The 26,130-nt window shown below is 54.7% G+C and overlaps 1 protein-coding gene across 9 annotated transcripts in view; it reads left to right on the forward strand.

Moving 5' to 3' along the window:
* Positions 1 to 26,130, forward strand: part of CAPN15 (calpain 15) — a 59,563-nt gene that overhangs the window by 22,147 nt on the left and 11,286 nt on the right. For 8 of the 9 annotated variants that reach the window (XM_071571117.1, XM_071571119.1, XM_071571116.1 and 5 more), the window contains one exon: positions 23,071 to 24,562. In XM_071571117.1, the coding sequence (XP_071427218.1) occupies positions 23,071 to 24,562 (1,492 nt within the window). Of the gene's footprint in view, positions 1 to 9,927; positions 10,005 to 23,070; positions 24,563 to 26,130 lie in introns of those variants that run through there. The other variant, XM_071571125.1, reaches the window with a different exon arrangement.

The raw sequence follows: 26,130 nt of genomic DNA on the forward strand, positions 1-26,130 counted from the left end.
GAAGAAACTCTCCTTTTGCTCCCTGTCTGCCCTCCATCCTTCTCCCTCTCCATTTCCCACAGGAGCCATCCTGCCTGCTCACCCTCTCCAAAGGGAGGACAAAAGCCAGATGAGAGCTGGAGCACATCCTTGTCTTAGGCAATGGGGTTGGATAAAACCTGGCCAGGAATGCCTGAGCCCCCTGTGTGGATGTTGGAGAGCCCAGCAAAGCTGTCCCCTGGAAAGGGGAAAAACCTGCTCCTTTACCCTTTTGGGCGGGGATGCTCCTGCCTACAGTGCCTGAGCACTCTGGTCCCAGGGAAGCATTTTCAGGTCCTTCTCCAAATGCAGGTGCTGGGAAACTTTGCTTTGGATGCTGCACTGCAGGAAGGAGGTTGGCACCCAGCCTTGGCAGTGCACAGATCCACGGAGCCATCCTCTTCCTGTTTTTCATGAAGAGATCTTGGAATTTTGCTGGGAAGGAAGCTGGTCTCTTGTACTCTGTGCTGCAGGAATGTGTGGTCAGAGGGCCTGGTGGAGCCCTTTGGAACTTAGTTTGGAGCAGGTGTCTGGTGTGGTGGGGTAGGGTGGCAGAGGGATTAGTAGGTGGTGAATTTTTAACATTTTTATTTTATAAGAGCAGGGAATAGTAAGAGGAGCCAGAGCAGGGATTTTTCCAGAGTAACCCTTCTGCATTTCTCCCTGGACTGTTCTTGGCTGCAGAGGCAGGAATGTGGTCTTGTCTTTCATGGCAAATCACTTGTGCCCCTGAGAGGTGTCACACGTAGTCTGGAGCTGTGAAACGCTCTCAGGCCTCTGGAAGGAGCTGGTGGATGGATGTGGTGACAGCAGGAAGCTCAGGAGCCTGGCTGAGCTGCTGCAAGGAAGGAGAAAATGTAGGAAAGTGTGTGTTTGGGGGGCTCTGCCTTCTCCCAGGACTAGAGTGCAAACCACAAACCCAAGAGTGTGCAGCACCTGTCCTGGAGGGGGTGGGCCTGCATTAACCTCGTGCTGTGGGCTTGTGAGAGGAGGGGGGAAGGCAAGAACATGCTCCTGCTCTCTGGGTGGGCAGGGAGCTCCCTGCCCTGTGAGCTGTTCAGTGCTGCTGAGTGCCCAGTGTTCCCTGGGTGCATTCCAGAGCTCGCTGCTTTCCTCCAAAATCACCCGGAACTGGTTGCTGTGAGAGGCACGTGCTGGATTTCTCCAACCAGTAACTTAATCCAACTTGGCACTGGTGGCTCTGGGCCTGGGTTTCTAACCAGTGTGACTCAGAAATGGCAAGGGGAGGACACACAGAGCTGCATCCATCTCCCTCCACCCTCCTCCCCCTCCCCGAGTGCCTGGCCCCGGGCTGGCCATGTCCCTGAAAGGCTGCCTTGATCCCAGCACGGCTGGAGCCTGGTGCAGTGGTGGAGGGGAGGCTGTGCTGAATGAACCCTCTGCAGGCCTTTGTTCCCTGGGATGAAACACCCCAACAGAAGGACAGTTGTTCAGGGGCACAGAGAGGAAAGGTGAGCACTGGTTGTGTGCTGTTTGCCAAGCTGGACTGCATCTCTGCTCCTGCCCAGGCATCCACAACCCACCCAGGTAGCTGTGCCTTATCAGCCTCAACAAACTGCCCTGGGCTTTTATTTAACTTGGGCATCTTCCTGTGCCTGTCCCCCTCCAGCCCTCCCACTCTGCCTGGCAGGGCACCAGGGTCAGAGCCAGCAGCCCGTGCCAGCCAGTGCCACTCCCTGTGCCCACGGGCACTGCTGAGCCCTGCGAGGGGCAGGAGCTGAGGGTCACCGTGAGGAGGCCTGAAGAACTGAGCTGAGGAGAAGGAAGCTGCTCCTGCATTACAGATGGCATTTCTGAGGCTGCAGCAGGACATCCAAACCAGAAGGCAGCTGGAAGTGGAGTGTGAAGGCAGCCTGGAGCCCTTCTGGACGGTGGCAGGACGAGCAGCAGGAGGGCAGGGGCAGTGCAGGGGGTGAGGAGGAGGAGGGTTGGGCTGCAGGTGCTCTCAGGCTGCCAAGGCAGCAGCTTGCTGGGAGCTGGAGCGGCCTCCGTTGCCCTTGCCCAGAGCTCAGCTTGGTCTTCAGGCACTTGGATTCCAGCCCTGCTGCTTCCAGTGCTCCCAGCACTGGGGCTTGGACTTAGGCAGAGCTGGGCTGTGGCATTCGGAGCGTGGCAGATTCACTGCAGCAAAGGGCATGTTGGGAGGTTGGATCTTGCCACCTTTTGGAGGGAGAGGGGTAGGGTGTCCATACTCCTTAGTCTTCACTAGCATTCCCCAGCTGTGGAGTGGGAAGAATGTGCACACAGGCAGGATCTTTTGTGTTCCTGAAAACCTGATTTTAACCTACATCCCTTGGAAAAGTGAAGCTGTTGGTGGGTGGGTGGATGGATATGTGTGTGTATGTGTATGTACAGGGGTTTTTTTGTGCTGAAGGAGGAGACCCCTCTCATTCAGAGCCCTGGTGTTGACTGCCATATGCCCCGTGCAGTGGTGGGACATCCCATCACACCTGGATCTTCCCTGCTGAGTAGCTGAGGCTTCTCCTGCTGACTCACCGTGTCTGTCTGTGAGGAGGGACAAACATGGAAACACTTGGTGCTTCTGGAATGTGGAAAGACTGTTTTTTTGCAGGAGCTGCAGGGCTGCAGGCTGTGGCACAGGATGGACCCATCAGTGGTGCTCTCCTGTCTCACCCAGCAGTGACATGTGCTGGGCACATCCTCACTTTACACATGCCCTGGAGAATCTGCTCCACTTGACCCATTGACCTGTTTTCCTTGGGTTATGTTTTCCTACAGCAAACATTTAGATGCTGTGTGTCTTCTGGGCACGCTGGTGTGGGCACTGCAGGCCTGGCTTGCTCAGGGAGTGCTGGTGGGGAGGGCACAGCAGCTGACAGGGCCCATCTGTCTTGTGCAGCATTTCAGCTGCTGTGTGAGTGTTTCGGTGCTCAGGGCATGTGCTCTCCCTCCTCCTCTCTGTCCCATGTCCATAGGTTGGCAGTGATGTCCTTCAGGTTGTCCTTGCTGAGCTTACCCAGGAGCTTTTTGTGAGATGTGACTTGAGGAGGTTCAGGAGCTTTAAGCAAGAGCAGGAGCTGCCCTCCTTGGTGGGAAGTGCTGTGTCCTGCAGCAGGGAAGGGTTGCTGGGTTGTTAGAGCAGCCCCAGCATGACCTCTGCAGGGTTGCTGTGGTGTCATGGTGTTTCCCTCTGCCACGTGGACTTGTGAGGGTTAATTGCATGTGCTCAAGCCAGAAGCATCCTCCAGATTGCAGCTGTCAAAGCACTGACTTCAGTATGTGTCATCTTTGTGAGGCAATAAGCAGTGCTGTGGTCTGAGTTACCCAGTCTGGGGGCCTTCAGGGTATGGTAGAACTTGTAGGGGCTTTCCTGGTAATTCCTGGCTGCTCCAGGAGTCAGCCAGATGTGTTGTTGGCTCAGTTAAGGTGGCAGTAGCTCTAGAGCTTGGGCCATGAGCAGGAGTAGGTTGGGGTCATGGTGCTCAGCCTGCCCCAGCACAGCCCCATTCTGGTCCTGGCCATTCCAGCTCCACATAACTCACCCAATCCCCCTCCCTGTCTCTGAGAAGCCAAACAGACACTGTTTTCAAAGTGCACAGTGATGCCACATTAAATGTGAGGCCACGCATGGGTTCCTGTGTCTGACCTCTATTTGATGGGGTGGTGGGTTCATGGTGGGCTTCTGGTGTGGTGCAGTGCTCTTGTGTTGTCCTGGAGCCCGTGGTATCCTGCAGGGTGACATGGCAACAGCCCCAGGTGGCCTCAGGGCACTGTTTACCCCCACATTTGAGTTGGTGCTGGTGGGGCAGGAGATGCTGGGAAGGGTTTTAGGCTGATGGGATCACAGTGTGCTGAGGGAGCCCTTGTGCTGCAGAGGGCACTGATCAGGGGCCACTCTGCACACCCAGGGGTGTTTTATTGTGCACACTGGCCCTGAAGATTGGCCCAGGACTGTCCTAGAAGCCATCAGGAAATAAAGATGCCAAGTAGCTGTGCACGATGAAGCATTCCTGGCCAAACCACAGTAAGATCAGTGTGTTTTATCCCTTCTTGGGAACTGTTGGTTATTGTTCCTTCTAAAGTTCAGGCCCATGAGAGTGAGAGGTGACCTTTATAGGTCAGGAGCGCAGACCTAAACAGATCCAGTGCTGTTGGTGGGACTCAGCCTGTGCACAGGATCCCATCTTCTCCCATGGGAGATGCTCTCTGGAACTACATGAAAGGAGGTTGTGGTGAGGTGTGGGTCAGCCTCTTCTCCCAGGTAACAAGCAGTAGGACAAGGGGGAACAGCCTCAAGTTGTTCAGGTTGGGTATTAGGAAACATTTCTTCATGGAAAGAGTGGTTTAGCTTTGGAATAGGCAGTCCAGGGCAATGGTGGAGTCACCAGCCCTGGATGTGTTCAAAAAATGGGTAGATGTGGCATTTTGCAATATGGTTTAGTGAGCACGGTGGTATTTGGTCAAAGATTGGGCTTGATGACCTTGGAGGTCTTTTCCAACCTTAATGATTCTGTGATTCTGAGGAACTGGACTTGCTGGCGGGAGCACCACGAGGAGGTACTTCAGTGGCAGGGTGTGAGAGCTCCCCAGTGCCTGGGTGGCCAGGGTTGGATCCACAGTTTGGCCTCATCAAACTTGGTCCCCCAGCCCTGTGGTGGTTTCTGCAATGAGGTGAACCCTCCAGCCTGGCCTGGCTCTTTCTGCAGAGAGCAGGATACTGAGGTGCTGCAAGGCCAAAGTCTCCTTGGCTGTAACTGAATTTCCTCCAAGAGCTGGCCCAGGGCAGGGGGAGTTTCCCAGATGTCAAGGGGAAGCTGTTCTGTTGAAGTTCACTAAAGAGGTTTTGGGTTTGCTTTTCTGAAGGCCATGTGCCAGCACCCTGAGCAGAGCTGGGACTCTGTGGGAGCTGCAGGGCACTCTAACCCTGCCTTGGCTTCTCACAGGAAGGGTCAGGGGCATCTCGATGGGGGACTCCTCTGGCTCTTTGCACATGCAGGGATATTGATCCAGGACTTGGCAGCCTCTTTCCTGCAGGTGTAGTGTGCAGAGCTGGCAAACTCCTGGAGGAACAGGGCATAACTGAGCTCACCTCTGACCTCAGCAGGTAGGGGTGGTGTTTAACCAGTGCTGGAGTGAGAAGGCAGTGGCTGACATTTGGGATGGGGATGTCCCTTCTCCTGTCCTTCGTGGCTGCAGTGTGGAAGTCCTGCAAGCAGCCACCAGCCTGTGGATGCCCTGACCCTTTTGTACCATTCTGTGCCAGCTGTTTGTTGAACCTGACATTTCAGCTACTGCAGAAATGAACTGATCTCTATTAACTGTACCCTGTGTGTGACCCCTGTGAAGTGAGCCCAGGTATTGGCACTGCAGGATCTGAGGGCTGGAGCACAGCAGCTGGAAGTGCAGGGTGATTGATTCAATGGAGATGTGAGAGATGGGAGCACACAGCTTTGGAGCTGTGGTGTTGCTCCTGATCCATTTCCCCTCTCCTCTCTTTCGTTCTCGCACTTCCCCCTCCACTCATTCAATTCTATTTTAACAGCATTACAAATTGCAGCATAAATCTTTAGCTGAGCAGCAGTTCAGGTTGGCAGCCGCCAGTAAATCTCTTCCAGCCTCCCTGTGAGAGGGAAGTTCCGGTGAGAGTAAGGGGGGATATGGTGGGTCCTGAGTTTATGGACCCATCATGTTTTTCTGGCTCTTGCCAGCTGCAGGCCTTAGTCCCACATATCTCTGATCTTGGGAAACAGGACAGTTCTTCTCCCACTTCACACTTGGTGTGTTGGAAAGTGATGAGAAACAACCTCAAAGAAAGGATAGAAGGGATGCCAGCATTAGTTCTAAATCCTGTTGTTCAGGTGTGTGACATTTAACGTTGTTCCCAGTAGAAGGTGGTCTCCATCTGGGCAAATGGACTGCACCTCCAAATTACCTGCACACACAGGTGCAATGTGTGCATCCTCTGTGGGCCGTGCTGGGGGGAATGATGGAAACTGGCCCTGAGTGGTGTGAGAGGCCAAACTTCTGCCAGAGTCCATACAGGGGATCTATCTGCACAGTCCCATTCCAGGAGCCGTTTGTTCCAGCTGCTGGTCCTGTCTCCTTGGGTGAGTGCTCTGCCTGTGTTTGGAGCCTCCTCCCACTGTGCTTGAGCTTGTCCACCCTGATGCTGGGAAGGAATCTTTCCCTGTGAGGGTGGGCAGGCCCTGGCACAGGTTGGGCAGAGCAGCTGTGGCTGCCCCATCCCTGGAAGTGTCCAAGGCCAGGTTGGACAGGACTTGGAGCAACCTGGGGTAGTGGAAGGTGACCCTGCCCATGGCTGGGGGTGGCACTGGATGTGCTTTAAGGTCCCTTCCAACCCAAACCAGTCTGGGATTCTGTGATTACAAGACCAAAATAAAAATACAGACCATGCCTTCGTCTTGGCATCTTCTTGGCTGGCTATGAAGCTTCAAAGGCATTTTCCATGCTGGTTCTTCAAACACTGGGCAAGTGTTGAAAGACACAAGGATAACTCTGCCTGATGTCAACACGACTTGCTCTTTGTGTGATGTACTGGTGTGAAAAGCAAAGTGCCAAGGGGAGAGGCACCTGCTGCAGGAGTGTTAGAAAGCAGGGATTGTGGGGCCTTGGAGCAGGGGATGCTTGCAGAGGAGCACAGGGCCAGCAGTCCCTGCAGTGCTGCTCCTCATGGCCACCTCAGCTCGCTCTGTTCTCCAGGGAGCACAGGCTCTTTGAAGCAGACCACAGACCCTCAGTTAAAAAGAAATTCCTTAGTTGGCTTAAAGACAGAGAAACAAAAAAGACAAGTAGAGGTTTGTCTTCATCCCGCTCACTTTCCTCAGGGGCTGCTTTTGAAGTGATTGTTCAAACATACCTCAGGTGTGGGTAGCTAAATGGATGGAAACAAGTGTCCTGTGGTCCCACGAGTCCACCCTCCTTGCTGAAGCTGTCCCAGCTCCTCAGATGAGAGAGCAGCTTAATGAGTTCAGCTTCCTGCTCCTTTCCTTGCCTCCCCTTCCCTGCTGAGAGCAGGTAAAGCCTGTGCTGTAAAACACAGCTGTGGAAATCAGCCCCATGGGTACTTTCTTTCCTTCCTGCTTTCTCAGCTGTGAAGGGTACTACGTCCTGCATCCAAGATCTCTGTGCCTCCATGCTTAGATCCTCCTTGAAGAGCAGCCTGTGCTCTGCATCTCCAGGACTGTTTCAAACAGGACCAGGAGAGAGTTGATCAAAACTTACTTGAAGTATCTCCGGTCTCTGAGCTCCTGCAGTGGTCCCACGGCTGCTGCTGGGGTGAGGGACATATCAGCAGGTTTCTGGACAGCTTTCCCTGTTGGGATCATTTCCTGTCCCAACAGAAACTGAGCTCCTGTATTTTAGGATATCTTTTTTCAGCTGCACTAGCCCAGCTCATGCACAGAGCCTGTATTAGTGAAATTGGTATAACAGAGACCCTCTCTGTAAGCTTCTGGTTGGATCCTGGCACTGGCCTTGTCCTGGAGAGCAGACCTTCATCTTGCTCAGGAGTGGCAGCTGTCCTAGAAAGGGAACAGCAGTCCTTACTCTCTCCTGACTGGTATAAACTTCCTTGCTAGCACTGAAGGACCTGAGGGGATGTAGAGGAACTAGACACTCATTTCAGCCTGTAGTGAGGTGTTTGCAGGCAGAGGTGGCTCTGCTGCTCTGTGGCCAGGCCCCAGTTCCTGGGTGCTCAGAGGTCCCGGGAATCTTCTGAATCCCAGGAGCAGATGGATGTTTTGCACTCCTAAGGTTTCCCCCACATACATACACAAACCCTTTAATAGCTGTAGTAAACCATATGTCCCTGTTATTTGAATAGAATAAATGAAGGTGGAAAAGCATCTGGAACTTCACCACCTGTGGAAAATCAGCTCGAGAACCTGTATGTGTAGTGGAGAGCAGGAGAAGGCCCATAAAGGCAGTGTCAGCAGAAAAAGAGGAGTGTCTGAAAGTCTTTCATCTTCCCATTGCAGTGCTTGGATGTGACTCCAGCTGCTTTCCATTCTGGGTGCAGGGAAGTGTGTGCTCCCACACGTGGCTCCTGCTGCTGAAAGAGAGCAGCTCCAGCCTGAGCCAGAGGTTTGGAAATCATTCTGCTGCTGAGAGGAATTTAGAGGATGGTAAAGTTGCATTGCCAGGTCTTGAGGACTTGTCTTAGACTCAGTTGGAGGGCCAATCCAAGGCTCTCTAAAACACCACCATCTCCTGCAGGCACAGGGCAGCACAGATACAGATGGACAAGTGTGCACAGGTGTGACACCTTTTTTTTTTCAGGTGCTGATGGTGATTCATAGGTTGTAATAGGAAAATGAGTCCCATTTCTGTCTGGAACCTCACAGATATTTTGTGGAAAAAGGGAATGTGGCAGCCAGGCAGGTGTTGCAAGCTAAGGAGGACACAGCCTTATCTGTGTGTTCACTGGAGACCAAATGGGCACTGGAATTATGTTCCTTCAGGAGAGGGCTTCTATGCTGCTGCCTGGTCTCTCCTGGCTAATCCAGACACCTGGTATCCCAGATCCTTGTTACAGGACCTTTAAAAATTAAGAACTTTTATTTCCTGGACTGTGAACTCTCCACAGCCAATATGAACTTCCCTTTTCAGCTCAAGATGCAAATATGAACATCCCACCTGTGCCACATTGCTGGATCCTCCCTAACCCTGTGTCTCATCCCAGAGACACTTGTGTCCAAACATTCAACCCTTTGCAGGCTGAAGGGTTGAGACATGGCCCCTCTGGAGAGGGGGACGCTGAGAGTTGCTGGGGTGTGTCTGGGGGGCGTGCTGAGCCCCTGCTGCTCCCCGGCAGCCCTGGGTGTGCAGGACAAGCAGCTGGGATCTCCTTTAGCCTGGGATCTCCTTTAGCCTGGGATCTCTCACAGCCAAGGATCTCTCACAGCCCGGCATCTCCCTCAGCCCGGGATCTCTCGCAGCCCGGGATCTCTCACATCCCAGGATCTATCGCAGCCCAGGATCTCTCGCAGCCCGGGATCTCTCACATCCCAGGATCTGTCACAGCCCGGGATCTCTCGCAGCCCAGGATCTCTCGCAGCCCGGGATCTGTCGCATCCCGGGATCCGTCGCATCCCGGGATCTGTCGCATCCCGGGATCTCTCGCAGCCCGGGATCTCTCACATCCCAGGATCTATCGCAGCCCAGGATCTCTCGCAGCCCGGGATCTCTCACATCCCAGGATCTATCGCAGCCCAGGATCTGTCGCAGCCCGGGATCTGTCGCAGCCCGGGATCTGTCGCAGCCCGGGATCTCTCGCAGCCCGGGATCTCTCGCAGCCCGGGATCTCTCGCAGCCCGGGATCTCTCACAGCCCGGGATCTCTCGCATCCCGGGATCTCCCGCAGCCCGGGATCTGTCGCAGCCCGGGATCTGTCGCAGCCCGGGATCTGTCGCAGCCCGGGATCTCTCGCAGCCCGGGATCTCTCGCAGCCCGGGATCTCTCGCAGCCTGGTTCTCCTGAGTTGCTGATGGTTTTCCCCCCAGGAATGATGCAGATACCACTTGACTGCCAGACCCTCCCCTCTGGGCTGCAGCCTCGGTGTGGTTCACCAGCTCTGACAGGAAGGGCCAACCCCGCTGCAGGCTCTCACCAATTGTCACAATAAATTGCTTCTTCCTCCCATTGCGTGGGGGAGATGCTGGTTCCTTTGCCCTGAGCCTGAACAGCACTTGAGGCAGCTTCTCCCCCTTGTCCTTCCTCCCCCAGGCATGTGAGGAGAGCAGAGCAGAGCCTGCTGCAGTTGGCAACAGGCTCCCCAAAGCACGCCTGGTGCAGCAACAAACTCAGCGTGCCCTTGCATTCATCTGCTTGACCTGGCATAACCTGGGAAGGGGAGCAGAGCTGGAGGAGCTGTGGATGATCCAGCAGCAGAAAAGGCCAGAGCCATCTGTGAGGCTGGTGGGGGTTGCTGCTGTTCCAAGCCCAGCCGTGCTGGCCCTGCAGCCCCTCGGCCCCGCGGCACCCAGGTCAGTACAGCGGCAGGGACGTGGCAGCAGCTGCCCCAGCCTGTGTGTGTGCCAGCGCCTGGCAGGGAGGGTGGCTGCACGTGGAGGTTGTGTGTGTGGAGCCAAGGACCCGGTGCAGTGGGTGTGTGCCTGTGTGTGCAGCTGCAGCTCATCTGGGACACTGCCCCGGACTCTGCTCTGCTCAGGATCCTCCTTGGCACTGGTGGGGATGCAGATGTGGTTCCTGGTGTGGGAGGGGGACATTCAGGTCTGCCCTCTGCCTTCTGCCCTGCTGTCCCCGAAGGAGCTGCTCAGGCATGTCAGGGGATGGCAGGGCTTGCTGGTTGGTGGTGTTGGCCCTGGGAGGAACTTCCATCCTCTCCTTGCCCCTCGCTGCAGTGACGCTCATGACGTTGCTGCGGTGGCTCAGTTACTGTGCCCTGATCTGACCACAGACTGAACTCTGGGGATGCCCAGAGTTGCCAGAGTTTCTCTCTCTTCCTCTGTCCCTTGGCAATCTTTCTTTCTTTCTGCAGATCAGTGCAAAGCTGGTTGGCTGAGATATTAAGCATGAGCTGCTTTCCTGAGGCACAGGACTGGCTTAGCTCCTCATTAAGGCCTGTTAATCATCCTGAGGAGAGCCTGACAGCCCCTGGCGATGGACCACAGTGCCCTGCTGCCTTCTAGCTCCCTGGGACACGGGAGGTCCTGCCCAGGGTGCTCTGAGTGTGGCTGGCAGCTGTGGGAAGGGCCCTGCCTGCCCTGCTGTGGGACAGGGCCAGGGCAGAGCTCGGCCTGAGAACTCTGCTCACATGCAGGAAAAGCTCTGGGCAGCAGCTCTGCCAGGAGCTGGGATGGTGGCCAAGTTAAAGCCCCAGGAGAGGAGGAGGAGGAGGAGGCTGGAGGCTCTGCTTCCCCTTTGCCAGGCTGCAGGCCCCTCTCCTTAGTCTCAGATCTCGTGGAAACTCCAGTCTTTCTGTCTCCATCCCAAATGGTACCAAGCTCTTCATTACTGATGGCTTTTTCTTAATTGCACCTTGGAGCTATGCCTTGATTTATTTTGTATGGGGAAATTAAGGGAAAAAGATGGTTGTTTCCCAAGCAAATAGTGGCCTGCCCAGTGCAGCTGGTAATGGGCAGGGTGGGAACTGGGGGGCAAAAGGAGAGAGGGGCTCAGCAGCATCCTCCCACCTTCCCTGTGGCTGTGCCTGTGCTGTGGCAGCTCCCACAAGCCCTGCAGGGCCGGGAGAGGGGACACACAGCCCTCTCCACACGTGCATGGCATCGCCCAACTGCAGTATTTAGCTTTTCAGGCCTCAAAGGCAGCAAATAGCTTTGAATTTCCTTCTCATGCTGGGAAGAAGGATTTAATTTACTCTGAAAGTACAGGCCAGTGTTTTGGAGCTGAGCTGGTGGTGCTGGCAGTGAGAGTGAGGTGGGGGTTTGGGGTTGCTCACAGAGCGTCACCTGCAACTCCTCAAACCTGTCCTGTGCCTTGTTCTCCAGACATGAGACATTGTAAGAGATGTCCTCTAATCCGTTCCCTTCCACATTTCATCTGAAATCCTCCCACTCTCAGGTCTTCTGACCATCCCTCCCACTTTTCTCAGCCCAAGCACTGCAGACATTGCTGGGTTTTTAAATTAAAACCTGCCATGATTTGAAATGAATTAGTATAACAGCAGTATTAAAGAACATCATCCTCCCAGCTGTTCCCCCCGGCATCTCGCTAGGCCTAAAACTGGTGTATTGATCATAAATCCTCTCCCTGTTTTTCTTGATACTCCCTGATTTCTGTACATCCTGTGAAAGCCTGACTTCAGAGTCAGTTGGGGGTGAGGAGTGGCCTCTGTGGGACGTGTCCTGCCCACGTGCTCCCTGCTGACTGCCCCCAGTTTGTGCAGCCCAGGCAGGAGCCCCTGTGGCTCCAGAGAAGAGGCTGCGTCCAGGCTGCCCTTTGGCTTCTTGTTGCTCCAGGTGTGTCTGTCCTGGGGCTCCTGGTAACTCCCTCTCTCTTTGGCACACCTTGAGGTTTAAAGGACCTTGTTCCACGTTGTGCTACAGCTCATTCCAGAGGGTTTGGTGTGTTGCTGGTCCTGCTGGGAGCGTGGTTGGATCAATGATACTCCATCAGTCCTTGATGTCCTAGTGTCAGGGTTTTGTTCTGTAAATATATTCAAAGGGCCAGAGTTTTCTGGGCTGAGAGCTGGGGCTGAGCACTGGTCCAGGTGCTCCTCTCTGCCAGATCTCACCTGTTTGGCCTCTGCCTGTGGCTTTTGTGCCTCCCCCCATCACCCCCAGCCACCCTTCTGGTTCATCTGTGTTACCAGCCAGGGAAGGTGCTCCCAGCACTGACCCTTCGTGGGCTCTTGAGGAGTTTTCTGAGCTGCCTCAAGGCAGGGAAGTATTTATGGTCCAGTCAAGGAATGATTAAAAGTCTTTTTGGAGCCCCTGCCCTTCCTTCAAAGCCTTGCTTCCCACGCAGGGGGATCTCTGCAGAGTTTGGAAATTTTCGTTCTTTTCCTCAGAAGTGTTCAGGCGTCTCCACATGTAAATAATTCCAGGCTCCCTCCCTGCTGAGACTGCTGAAGTGAAACCACAGTGCACATTTGTGCTGAACCTGTTCCCAGCACCTCTGGGGGAGCGAGGGGGCCTCTGGAGGACCTGCTGACGTGTGTGCACAGCAAGTGCCTCACACAGCAAGGAAGTGAAATCCTCAGGTTCCCTTTTGCTGCTGCCAGAGGAACTTTCCTCTGGCTTTGCTTAAAGATGAGTCTGAAGGTCCAAAGGCTGAGTTCATAATCACTGTGTGCAGATCACATTGGCAGGACCCTTACCCTGGTTGGGTCGTGGGTCACGTTGGTTTTCAGTCTTTCTGCATGGAGGCCTTGCTTTGATGGCTGGCACTGAAAGTTTGGGGGGTTGAGCCTTTCTGTCCAAGCCATTTTTAAATTTTATTTTATTTTAATTGTTTTATTCAGCACCAGATCTGTAAGATGTATCATCTCATCTATGGGATTATTCCCATGGATCTGACTCTTTCTCCACTTTAGGTACCCATGAATTTTACTGAACGACTTTATTTTACATGGGAAACTTTCTGCTCAGACCAAAGATAGAATGTAATTACAAAAACCACACAAGGCAGCTGAACAGATTTATACCAGGCTTTCTGAAGAACAAAACCACCGTTCTCAAAGTGTTTTCTTGTTCCAAGTGTGCAGGAAGCTGAAACTTGGGTCCTTCAGCCTTCTAGGTCTGGTCTGTTGTCTTCACTAACTAAAAAAGATTAAATTCCTGAGTTCTTGTGTGGCATTTGCTGGACGATTGTGGACCTTTTTCCCCTAAGGAGCAGCTTTTGTAGGAGGTGCAGGCACCCAAGCACTCCCAAATGTTTCAGCAGAACCAGAGATCCTTTGTGCTTTCTACACCCAAGTTACACCAATTTCATGCCACTGTGACAAACCCTTATAAAACTGCTGTACCTGCTTTGTGTATTTGCTTTTGAGTGGGTTCAAATATCCACTGTGTGTGGATCTTGGTCAGTCTTATGTAGCCAAAGCAAGGCAAGGTACAGACAGAGGCCATTCAGTTCATCACCTTGAGCCAGATCAATGTATTAAGACATTATTGAACCTGTTTAAGCACATCCATAGTAAATGCAGGCCTGAGTTAAGGACACAAATTTCCCTCACCCACTATAATATTTGGATGCAATTGGAGCTTGATATTTTTTGCTTTTAATTTCCCCAGGTACCCAAGACAGGAGAATTAGGTACAGAGAAGGTAAATAAAGCCATTGAGCACAGGAATGATGGCAGCAGCAGTGCTGGGCTAAATTGGTCTCTTTGACGTGAAGTGTGATTGCAGCTGCAGAAATTTCCCCTGCTTGCATGCAGGGAGGCAGGACGAGGTTATTAATTATAACAACAGGCTGGAATTGATCTCAGTGAGAAACAGGGCAGTGTGAGAGGAGCTGGGGCTGTGCTGGTGCTGTCCCCAGGGCTGGGGCTCCACGGGGACCTTCCTAGGCCACTCTCCTGCCAGCTGTGGGGCTGCAAAGCCTGTCCCAGGATGATCCTGGGCTGCTGAGAGCCTCCATCCCGGGTTGTGCAGAGGTCACATTGCTGTTGGCCACGTTGTCTGGGCCCTGCATCCCAAGAACCTTGGGCAGGTGCAGGAGGTGCTGCTTTAGGGTGAAACACCCGGTCCCTCATCACAAGCTGATGAATCCAGAGCTTGCAAAACTTTTGACTTTGCTGACCTCTTTGAAACACTGTGTGCCTCTTCCTTTTGTATCCCCAGGGATGGTTCTTGTTGCCCTGGCAGGGATTTGGGAAACCTGCTCATTAGCCAAGGAGCCTCTGGGGATGGTCCTGTCCCAGCCTGCCTGTGCTCTGCCAGCCAAACTGGTTTTCTTCTGGGAGCTCATTTCTTACAACACTGAAGCAATTAAGGTGTATTAAAGGCTAGTGATGCACAGGCTGTTTTTCTAACAAGACAGGCCTTCCAGATTCTGATTCTGCTTTGATGATCTCATGAAGAATGATGTCTCCTGTCCCTCAGTTTGGGATAATGCTCCCTTGGAGCATATGGCCTTGGAAGGAAGCCAGTGTGAGCTATGCTCCTTCCAGGTGTGTGTCCCTTGGCATTCCTGCAGCAGCACTGGCTGTGCAATGCCAGTGACTCCAGACAGACACATCCCTTCAAGGACTCTGCTCCTTCCCTCCTTATTCCAGGGCCGAACCCAGGGATTTTGGCCATAAAGAGGACTCTCCAGGCAATGTCTCTCCTCAACTTCCTTCCTCCATCAAAACCAGGTGTGTGTTACGGACTTTTCTGTGCCTCTGCCCTCCTTTTGTTTCCCTCCATGCTCTTGGCACGTTCCTTGGTGTCTCTTCATGACTGGCAAAGGGTAGAGGAGTGTGTTCTCTGCCCCACTTGCATCCTTTGCAGGCACTTATATTTACTGAGCATTCCCTTGGAATTGCCCCACACTGTCAGGCAGAGGGTGAGATTGTTGGGGTATCCTGTGCAGGGCCAGGAGTTGGACTTCATGATCCTTCTGGGTCCCTTCCAACTCAGGAGAGTCTGTGATGCTGTGAAGGCCTTTATTGCCTATCCCACAGCAAGATGTCCCCTCTCACACTTTCATCTGTCCTCAGGCAGGCAAGCCCTGGTTTTGTGGAGGTGATGGCAAATTGCAGGGAAAGCTGCAGTTTGAGAGCATATTCTGTGGTTTTGGTTGCTGCCAGAAAACTCTGCTGCTGAGTGCACTCCATACAGACAGGGCCAGAGTTCTTTCTCTCAGACCACTCATTATCAGAGCTCAGTTTTCCCCTGGGAACTTCTCATTAAAGCTCCCAGCCCCTTCTCTCCCTGGCTGCTGGAGCACATTTGAGCTGCCAGAGCCGTGTCTGGTGTGGGAAAAGAAGCAGCTCAATAGAAACTGTGCAAGAGCCCTCTTGAGACTTGGTGCAATGGGGCCAAGAAATTCCCAGGAACAGCTTGGGAAGCTTGTAGTGTCCATCTTGGCACCTTCTGGGGAAGGTTGTGTGGCGTTGGTGGGTCTTAAATGCCCCAATCACCATCAAGTGCTCACTCTTGCATGGTCTCCTGCTGCAGAGTTAGACCTTTTTGCCCCTCCCTGCTGCTTTGATGAGGAGTTTTGGTCTGCCACCATTGCTTTATTAAACAGAACAAATCCAGTTGTCCTATTTCAATTCATTGCAGGTTATTACTAGTAGAAAGTGTCATTTTCTGCATCAGTGTAATTGTCCTGCCCCAGTGAATGGTCAGGAGCCCCAATACTGAGCTGGGAGAAGGTAACCTCCAGAAGGAAGGGGTGTCCTGGCCAGAGGAGAGTTTGGCATGAAAGGAGAATGGGTTGGTCCCTCAACTGTTTTACCTTCCTTGATCTAAGCTGTGTTTGTGGGAACTCACGGACAGGTTGTCCTGATTTGACACTAAAGAGTGAGAGCAGATATAAATATATGATAAACCTCTGGAGCACTCAAAATTAATATTTCAGGATCAAGAAGTCTTTATTTCCTCAAGTGCTTCAACAAAAGGAGGAATTTGTGTAGTTGTAGCTGTTGTGGTTCCCTTCCATCAGAGGAAGGAACAGTGGGAGCTCAGAGCGAGGCCCCAGCTCTGGTCCTGGCTGAAGGAGCTCCCTGGTGTCACAGGCTGCATGACGAAGGTGGTGGCCTCTTTGGAATTGTTCCTTCATTCCTCCTCTGACCTTGGTGTGATGATTAGATCCCAGTGCTGCTTCACACGGTGGGCTGCATGTCCTGGGTTTTACAGACCTGCTGGAAGGCCAGTGCTGGGCCCCATCCTGGGCTGTGCAACTGGTCATGGTGATGGTGCCTGGAACAACAGGAGGTGTCAGACGTGGTGACAAAGCCAAGCTGTTCTAGCAAGAGTTTCTTAAAACAGTTTTGTCTCTGTAGTCACCAGAAGGTTGATCTGCTGGTGCTTTTGGAGTTGGCAGGTGCCCAGGGGAGGGTGTGAGCCCCCAGCCCCATTCTGGGGGGCTGCTCAGCCCCACACAGCACCAAACACTTCCTAGTGCTCTGTGAGGGGAGCAGGAGTCACCCAGGGAGGTGTAAGGTGAGACTGCAGCCAGGTGTTCTGGGCTCTCTGGGATGGCTGGGATGCTGGAGTTGTGTCCTGCAAGGAGAGGATGAGGGGAGCTGAGTTCATTCAAGGATTCAGCATGAGAAAGGCACTGACCTGCTGGAGCAAGTCCAGAGGAGGCACTGGGTTGATCATGTAGGGCCGGAGCCCCTCTGCTCTGGAGCCAGGCTGGGAGAGATGGGAGGGTTCACCTGGAGAGGAGAAGGCTCTTGGGAGACCAGAGAGCCCCTTCCAGTGCCTAAAGGGGCTCCAGGGGAGCTGGAGAGGGACTTGGGACAAGGCATGGAGTGACAGGACAAGGGGGAATGGCTTCCCACTGCCAGAGGACAGGGATAGATGGGATACTGGGAAGGAATTGTTTCCTGTGAGGGTGGGCAGGCCCTGGCACAGGTTGGGCAGAGAAGCTGTGGCTGCCCCATCCCTGGAAGTGTCCAAGACCAGGCTGGATGGGGCTTGGAGCAACCTGGGCTAGTGGAAGGTGTTCCTGCCCGTGTCACAGAGTGGAATAAGATGAGGTTTCCCTTCCAACCCAAACTATTCTGTGTTTCTGTGATCCATTCAGGCTGGAGAGGAGGAGGCTTTGGAGGAGCTCCACCAATACCTACAGGGACATCAACCAGAAGACAGAGCCAGGCTCTTCACAGCAGCATAGGGTGGGAGAGCAGGAAACAACAAACATGGGATGAACTAGGAGAGCACTGGACTGGCTGTAAGGAGGAGCATTTTTGCCCAAGGACAGTCCGTTAGTCGAGGTTGCTGCCCAGAGAGGTTGTGTAGTCTGTGCTTGGAGGTCTCCAAGACCACACTGTCTAAACCTGACCGACCTCTTCAAGAGATGCAGCTTGGAGCAGGAGTTTAGGCTGGAGACGCCCTGAGGTCTCTCCTGACCTGAGTTACCCTGGGATCCTCCACTCTTGCTCTAGTGGAAGTGGGGTGCTGCTTTCACTCACAGGTGGAGAGGTGCAGCCCTTGTTTTTGGGCACGTTTGTGCCATTGCAGTGGGCCCACCTGGCCCTGCCCGACGTGGTCACTTTGAGATGGTGCTCTAGGAGAGTGTGGGTGAGTTTGGGGGGCAGTTCTCTTTGCTGTCTCTGCCCTTGCTCAGCACATCTGGGAGAGAGGGCAAAGGGACAGGACCCTTCTGGTCCTTTATGTTTGTCTGTGTCTCTCCAGTATGGAATATCCTAAGTTGGAAGGAATCCACAAGTGTCCTGGAAGAATGAGGTGAAGGTCACTGGTATTAAAGGCTGTTTTATTTGCTTGCTTCAGTTTGGAGGCAGGATTTGGAAGTATTTATGCAACCTGCCCTGTCTGGATGATGCCAGCACGGAGCTGGCGACACTCACTTTGTAGCCTCGGGGGTTCCTAAGTGTGAATCAGAGCCTGTTTTTCTCCACTGAGCTCCTACAGAAACTTGTACCAAGAGGAAAGTCCCAGTTCCTGGTGTTTCTGTGTTGCTCTGCCAGTATATCTGCTGCAACCTTCCTGGTCCAGCCTCCCAGCCCTTGCCTGGCTCTGCAAGAGTGAGTCAGCTCAGCCAACAGCATCTCCTCGCCCGGGCTCATGGTCTCAGCCCACGTGTCCTCCTGCCAGAGCGATGCCGTGTGGTTCCTGACCTCCTGCACCCCTTCCTGCACAGGCACGGGGGTCCTCTGCTCTGCACATGTGGTAGGTCCTCTCTTAGGTCAGGGCATGCAGTGCTGTTGAAAGAAAATTAAATTGGAAATATTAATGGTCAGCTGGATGTGGAGGAGGGCAAGGGGTTTGCAGCTCACAGACAATTGAGGCAGGATTTTGTTTAGGGATTTCGGTGATTTTTCTTTTCTTCTGCAAAGTTCTAGTGCTTTTTCTTGTATTTGTCAGATGAGGATTTTGCTGGGATACTTTTTGTATCAGAGGGCTCAGGGTTTGGATTGCTGACTGGAACAATTGATTTTTTATTTATTTGTTTATTTATTGCGGGGGAGAACTGAAGCAGTAAGTTTTAAGGCTTTAGCTGCTCTGGAGGAGTTTTATTTAGAGAAGCAGCCTGATTCTGTTGCTGAATGTGACTGCCACAAGCCCCTGTGATCCCATTGCCAGTGTGGGCTCTGCAGCAGAGCCCTGGCATCTCTCGCTCCGGTGCCCAGGTCACCTCGAGCCGTTCCCTGGCAGTCCCAAGGTGCTTCTGCCCAGGGCTGGTTGCCATCTCCTGCCCTGGAGCTTGGCTGCACATCACACAGTCTTGGCACACCCCCAGCTCCCTGCCAGCAGGAAAGATGCAAACTGCAGGATTTTGGGCACTTCTCAGTCTCCTACCCTGCCCTGTTCCTTCCTGTTTTGTCCTGCTCTAGAAAAGCCTGTGGTCCCCAGTGGCACTCAGAGGTGGTGGACACCCCTGGCCAGTTTGGTGGCTGTGTAGGAGCCAACGGGACACTCAGGCTCAGCAGACTCATCTCTCAGCAGAGCCCTGGGAGGGGGATATCACTATCCTGAGGTGGGTTTGGAAGGTGACCAGCTGGAACCTTCTCAATCCCTGGAGCAGTGAGGTTCCATTCCCTGGGACCTGCTCAGTGTGCTGAAAGCTGCCTGCTGGGTTGAGTACCTTCTATATTACTTTTTAAGCATTATGATTACACTGCTGTGATTGCCAAGGTAGGGGCACTCCTGCCAACATCGTGGTGCCTCCTGCCAGCTGATGTCTCCTGTCTTGGCTGGGGAGAGCTGCTGTGCTGAGCAGCACAGCCATGTGGGTCCAGCCCCATCCATGCTGCTGGAGGTGAGGATCCAGCCCCATCCATGCTGCTGGAGGTGGTGGTGCTGTACCACTGTTGCCCTTTCCTTGCTGTGTGCACCCCAAGAGCCTCCAGCAGGTCCCTGCTGCCAGGCTGTGGAGACCTCGTGTCATCGTGCTCCCTGTGAAGTGTCCCCCAGGAAAGCCCTCCCGTGGGTGGGTGGCTGCAGGGCTGGTTTGGAGGAGCTCCTCTCCCACAGGAACTAGGAAGGTGGCAGGCAATGTTTATCTCAGTTTTGTTTGCTGGGGCTGGAGAGCAAGTGTGTGTTAGCACACAGCAGATGGGCCTGGGGAATAGGTGCTGCAGACATGCCTGTTTCCTCACTTGCCTGCTGGGAAAGGAGCCAGCTGGGAAAGGAGAAGCACGGAGCGTGGACAGGCTGTGGTTGGGTTTCTCCTTCTGCTGGTTCAGGTTTGTGAGGAAGGGGTTGCTGTGGGACAGAGGCTGCTGCCACAATGCACCACATGCTGGTACAGGTTGTAAGACAGCCTGGTCCCTCTGGGGTCTTTGGACCTTACTTTAAGCCTGGTGTCCCAGACAGGGACTGGAACTGTCCATCGGCCATAGTCAGGAGTCTGGGGGGAGCAGGCTCTGGGCTGGTGCACTGCCAGTCACCAAGGCTGAGGGACTGGTGTCTTTTGGGGGACAGCTGAAGATTCATGTCCCAAGGCCTCTCCCATTTCTGTGGATCTCCCACTTGCTTTCAGGGAAAACCGTGTCTGCTGGGCACCACAGCGTGGTGCAAGGGCTGGCAGGGAAGTCTCCTGCCAAAGCTTGTCTGGTGGCCTGGCCACTGCAGGACCTTTGAGGGAAGAGCTGATGGCCTTTCTGAAAGGCTTTTTAGTTTCCCTGAGAAAGTCAAGTAGGTGGAAATCCCAGCAGCAGTTGGACAGGGTTAGGAGTCGACTCCTGTGCCATGGTGGGAAAGGAGGGGACCAGGAGGGGGACCGTGTGGCCAAGATGTGTCACAGCTTAGAGGAGAGCACTGCAGTGTCCTGGCCTCTGCCTCCCCTCCTGCTGTTGAGCCTGAGTCTCCTGCCTGGCCAAGTGCAATGATGCTGCCTTTCCTGAGCCTGCAGCTCGTCACTGACACCACATCAAACAAGTCTGGCCATGCAGCTCATCCCACTGTCCCCTCGTGTGGTACTTTTGTCTTTTAGGTTATCCTGGGTTTTCCCTTCTCTGTCGGAAGGGACAGGGTGATTCTTTCCATGGTCCTGTGGTGGCATTGCCTGGAGCCTTTCCCTGCTGGGTAGGACCACAGTGTGAGAGGCTGGTGGCCGGATGTCCTGACCCTCTGTACGTGCCGTGGCACCTTCATTTGGGGTGGGTTTCTTGGAGGCAGCGCTCTCCTGCATGGTGTGCAGTGGGAAACAGCATGGAATGCTGCAGGATGTACATGGATGGCACAGGTTGCTGACAGCCATTGCTTGCCTTTTGCTGATGCCTGTGGTTTGATGAACCTCCCCCAGTAAGACAAATGGATGTGACAGGATCACAGTGCCCTTCATGGCCTCATGTGCTGCAGGAGCTCCTCATTCTCTGCTTGAGGAATGATCTCCCTCTCAGATGTGGGCACGGTGCTGCCACACGGCAGAGGGACGTACAGTGGCTCTCAGCTGTAGGACTTGAGGCAGAAAAATCAATGTTTATATTTCTCTTAGCTGGGAATAACTGCAGTAAATAAATACCTTGCAAAGTTCAAACGATGCAGGCACGGTATATGAACCAGAATGAATTTTCAAGCTCTCTCTTGCAATAAAATGGATTTCTTGATTTCAGGCTTTATTTAGAGAAGTGTTTGATTTAAGAAGGGAGTTGAAGGTTATATCTGATCTCTGTGAGGCAGAGCTGCTCTTCCAGTGTCTGTGGAGCATGGTTTGGAAATGTGGTTGGATTGCTGCTGCTGCTGGAGTGTTCCCAGGAGAGTTTCTCATGTACCAGCCAAAGGGAGAGTCACCATCCTCCTCCCCAAGGGGGTTCTGGCTGCATCCTCTGTCCCTTCAGACCCCACTGCTGCATTGCAGTCTGCTCAGTGCCTTGGGAAGCTGAGTGTCCAGGTGCTGCTGCTGGGGATTCTGGAGACCAGCCAGGACCTGGGTCCTTCCACAAGCTCCAGCATCTCAGAGCTTTCAGCACCTGCCCCCTGCGGTATTGAATATTTTCCCTCCCTTCTTTGTTACATCCAGTGTGGTGGTTCAGCTTGATTGTTGAAGGGATGCTGGAGAGGGAACCAGTGGTGAGCCCATGAGGTGCAGCTCCCATAGTTTAAGCTGCGCTTTCCTTGGTCTGTGAAGGCCCTAGTGTGCTCTTCCTGGGAAGAGCTGGAGACTTCTCCTGCAGAGTTGGCCCTGTCCATTACCTCAGGCAAGCAGAGCAGGGTGGAGGGGGTTGGAAGGAGACTTGCTCTGCTGGAGAGAGGCACAGCTGGCCTGGAGATTGGTGCCAAGGCTGGGTTCAACCACAGTGCCTGGGAGCAGGAGTGCATGGAGGGAGGGCTCTGGGCTTGTTTACCTGAGGGAGAGCTGTTTTGTCCTTGTATGAAGGAGGAGGAAGCAGAAAGCTCTGCTTCAGCCCCACCTTTGCTCCAGCTCCAGGAAGTGACCCTGCGCAGGAGACAAAGGGCACCATGCAGTGCTGGGATTCCTCCTGCCATTCTCAGCATGTGTGCACATGTGGCATCACCTCCCTGGAAGCACTAGGAGGGCTGTGCTGAGGGGGGGCTGCTCCTGGCAACCCAGAGCTTGCCATAGCCCCTGGAGCTGGTGCTGCTGCTGTGCTTCACTTCCTGAAAATTGAACCTGCCTAGAAAACAAAGTTGTGACTTTCTGCCCTGGGACGAGGTGGCTCTGGCACCCATTGGACCCATTCTCCCCTCAAAGTTTCAGGAAATCCTGAGCAGCACTGGAGGTTGAAACTGAGGGCTGGTGGTGACTGCAGGGCTCTGTGCCCTCTGTCCTTCCCAGGTAAGTGGGGAGGCAGCTGGAGCTGGGACATGGTGCCCCTCTTTGCTGAGCTGGGAAGCTATCCTGGCACTGGTGCACCACGACCACCTTTGGGCTCAGCTGCAGGCCAGAGCTGCTGCTCAGGGGCTGGCTGGGCCAGGCTTCTGGCCCCAAAACTATAGCCAGGTAGAAGCACCTCTGTGTACCACAACCTGCCTTTCTTGGCTTGGTGGTGTCTGGTGTGGGATAATGTGGTTAGCCCAGGGTGGGTAAGTGGAGTGCCCATGGTGGGGAGCTGAAAGGAAAGGAAGGGCACAGGAAGAGAAACTTCAGAGAGAGGTGAGCTGAAGTAGAGAAGGAGGAAAGAATTGGTGCTGGGAGCAGCAAGAAGGCAGAGCACAGAGTTCTCTTCCTCCAGAGAGTTACAGGTGACCTGCAAATGTACAAAGTTGCTGAGGTTGAGTACAGAGACAATGTGTTTGCTCACTGGGTCACATCCCCACCACAAGAGCAGGGTTGGTGGGGTGCTGGGGCTGTTTCTCGTGCCCCTCCTGAAGTGTTTTGGATAGAAGCCAGTGCATTGCTGTGCCCTTGGAGAATTTGCTAGTGCCAGAGGAGCAAGTGCCTGGAGAGCAGTGGCTGGACTGATGGTTGTTCCCTTCCTGGAAGCAAGGTCCTGAGCATGCCAGTGACCTTGGTCTCACGCTGTCCTCTTCTTTCTTGCAGCCACTCGCACTCTCCCGGCTCCATGGCTGCCGTCCGTGAGTGGTCCTGCACGCGCTGCACCTTCCTGAACCCCGTGGGCCAGCGTCAGTGCTCCATCTGCGAAGCGCCCCGGCAGAAGCCCGACCTCAACCACATCCTGCGGCTCAGCGTGGAGGAACAGAAATGGGCCTGTGCCCGCTGCACCTTCAGGAACTTTCTTGGCAAGGAGACCTGTGAGGTGTGTGGCTTCACCCCGGAACCAGGGCCCAGCGGCTCCCCCTTGCCCGTCATCAACGGCATCTTGCCCAAGCCCGCCGTGCTGGTGGAGCCCAAGGGCACGTCCAAGGAGGAGACTGCCAAGGCGGAAAGCAGCAGCGAGGACTCAGAGGGGAAGAGCCCCGATGAGGCAGAGCTGGAGAGCGGCTGGGCCTGCCAGCGCTGCACCCTGCACAACACACCCATGGCCAACTCCTGCTCTGCCTGCGGGGGCCCACGCAAGCTGTCCCTGCCCAAGATCCCACCAGAGGCGCTGGTCGTCCCTGAGGTCATCACCCCAGCCGGATTCCACATGGCCCCCTCCACCCCACAGTCCTCGGTCTCTGCAGAGGTCTCTGATGGCGACGCCGCGGCCACCCAGGGCCCCGTGGCTATGGAACAAGAGGCACAGAAGATCCCAGCCTTCAGCCCCTTCTCCCCGGGGCTGCAGAACAACCCTGTGCCACGCAGCCGGCGGGAGGTGCCGCCCCAGCTGCAGGTGCCGGGCCCCGACGCCCCCCAGGCTGCGGCCCCCAGTGCCGCGGGACAGAAGGGCTCTCCGCAGGGCCAGGCCAGGGCTGTCCCCGCCCGCTTCCCGGAGCTGCTGCCCAACAAGCGGCTGAGCGTGCTGGAGGAGGAGATGGAGGTCAGCCCGTCCCACTGGAAGTGCAGCTCCTGCTCCCTGCTCAACTCGGCCGGCGCCGGCAAGTGCGAGGTTTGCAGCACCCAGAAGGGCAGCGACACCATCAACCTGGTGGGCGACTCGGTGAGGTTCACCCCGTGCAGCCCCTCCAGCCCCGACTTCACCACGTGGTCCTGCTCCAAGTGCACGCTGAAGAACCCCACCCAGGCGCAGAAGTGCAAGGTGTGCGGCTCCTCCAAGCTGCACGGTTTCCAGGAGCACGGCACGGCGGGCGAGGCGGCCCCGCGCTGCCCGGACTGCGGCGCGGGCGACAGGGCCGGCTGCTCCTGCGGCTCCAGGGCCCCCTCCGCCCGCAAGGTCGCGCGGCTGTTCCCGGCACCGCTGCCCGGCGCGCAGGACCGGCCCGGCCAGTGGGCATGTCCCGCATGCACCCTGCTCAACGAGGCCAAGGCCAAGCACTGCGGCGCCTGCCACACCCCCCAGCAGTACATCACCCAGCGCAAGGGCCTCAAGCCCCTCAAGAGGAGGGAGAGCATGCACGTGGAGAAGCGGCGGCAGACGGACGAGGGCGAGGCCAAAGCCCTGTGGGAGAACATCGTGACCTTCTGCCGGGAGGTGAGTCCTGGCTGAGCTTTGCTCCTGCTTTCACTTGGTGCGGGACCCCTCTCTGCCCCACCAGTGGGGCTGGGGCATCACCTGGCACGGGCAGCTGCCCTCTGTGTTTTGGCTTCCAGAGGAGACACTCAGCTGAAACAGCTGGATGCTGGTTGTTAACACTGACGTGTCATATTGTACATTGGAGCAGAATAGTCTCTCGAGGTAAAGAGAACCCATACAGTCCATTCCTGGTCCAAGGGTGAGGAAGCCTAAAACTTAGTGCTAAACCTGTTTACTCTAAAAGCTCAGGATATTTTAAATCAGTGAGGGAGAGCATCTGGGTTGAAGAAAACATCCTGGTGCGGTCATACATACAGCTCCTTCCCTGCCCAGGCATGAGGAGTGCTGAGAAGGAGTGTGCCCAGGGTTGCTGGTGGCACTGTTGTCCATGGACAGCAGCTGTGCCCGGTGGGTGCAGATCAGAGATGCAGCAGGCAGAGGAACTGCTGCCACTGCCAGCACCTGCAGGTGTTCAGGAACCATGAGCTAGGCCTTGGCATTCTTGGCTTGGGTGTTGTAAATGCACAGGTGCAGCACAAGTGGCTCCCCTGTGTTGTGGGCAGCCCAGCTGAGGTTTGGCTGTGGCCTGGCTCCAGTCGAGGGTCTCAGGAGTGGTGCCAGCACCCTCTCCTCCCACTGTGAAGTGTCTGGCTCAATCAGTTGGGTTTCAGCCTCCAACACGGCTCTGATGGCCCCTTTTTTTCCCCCTGAGTGGCATTAGATGCTCCTGTGAATGCTGCTTTCTCTGGCCTCCTTCTGGGGGAAGCCTCCAGCTCTTCTGGACCAGATGGAAAGGGAGTTGCAGTCCCATTTTGACGTGCAGACAAGGATTTTTCTGCCTGGTCTGAGAAGCATGTCCATGCCTGTGCCTCCACTGCACAGTCTGGGGACAGGAGATATTTGGCTTTGGGGGGAAGCTCTGGGAATGATCCTATTTTGAGGTTCTGTGCTTTTAAAATTGCTGTGTGTCCATGCTCACAGGCGTGGGTGTTTTTACAGCAGAGAGACCCAGATTCTGCTTATCCCCTTCTTTTAGGCAAGTGAATAGCCTCTTTTGTAGGCAGGGAACATCTGTTACTTCAGGAATCAGGGCTGAAGGATGAATCATGAAGATGGCCAGGCTGAATTAGCACTGCCAGAAAGGGGAGCCGGCCTTGCCCCATCCCACTCAGTCATAGCCTTGGCTGGCCCCCTTGTGCTGTTAGACCAGTGTGGGCCATCTCCCAAAATCCCCCTGAAACTGAATCACTGCTGTGCTCGCACACTACTTAGGGAAGTCTCTGCAGTGCAAGGGGAGGCCTGGCAGCCTGAAGGGACAGTGCTGCTCCCCTCCTTGTGCCTGGTCTGCTCCTGGTGTCCCTGCAACCTCCCACCAATGCTCCCATTCAGGCTGGTGTGTGAGGCAGCCCCCAAGTTTCCTTCTATCCCAGGGTTTTCCAGGCTGTTCATCCTTCCCCTGGAGGAGTGTCAGGCTGGCCAAGTTCTCTTCTGCCTGTTTTTCCCCTGTCCCATGATGTGGAGCAGCC

This window comes from Pithys albifrons, chromosome 16 (genome assembly GCF_047495875.1).
Source record: "Pithys albifrons albifrons isolate INPA30051 chromosome 16, PitAlb_v1, whole genome shotgun sequence".
NCBI lineage: Eukaryota > Metazoa > Chordata > Aves > Passeriformes > Thamnophilidae > Pithys > Pithys albifrons.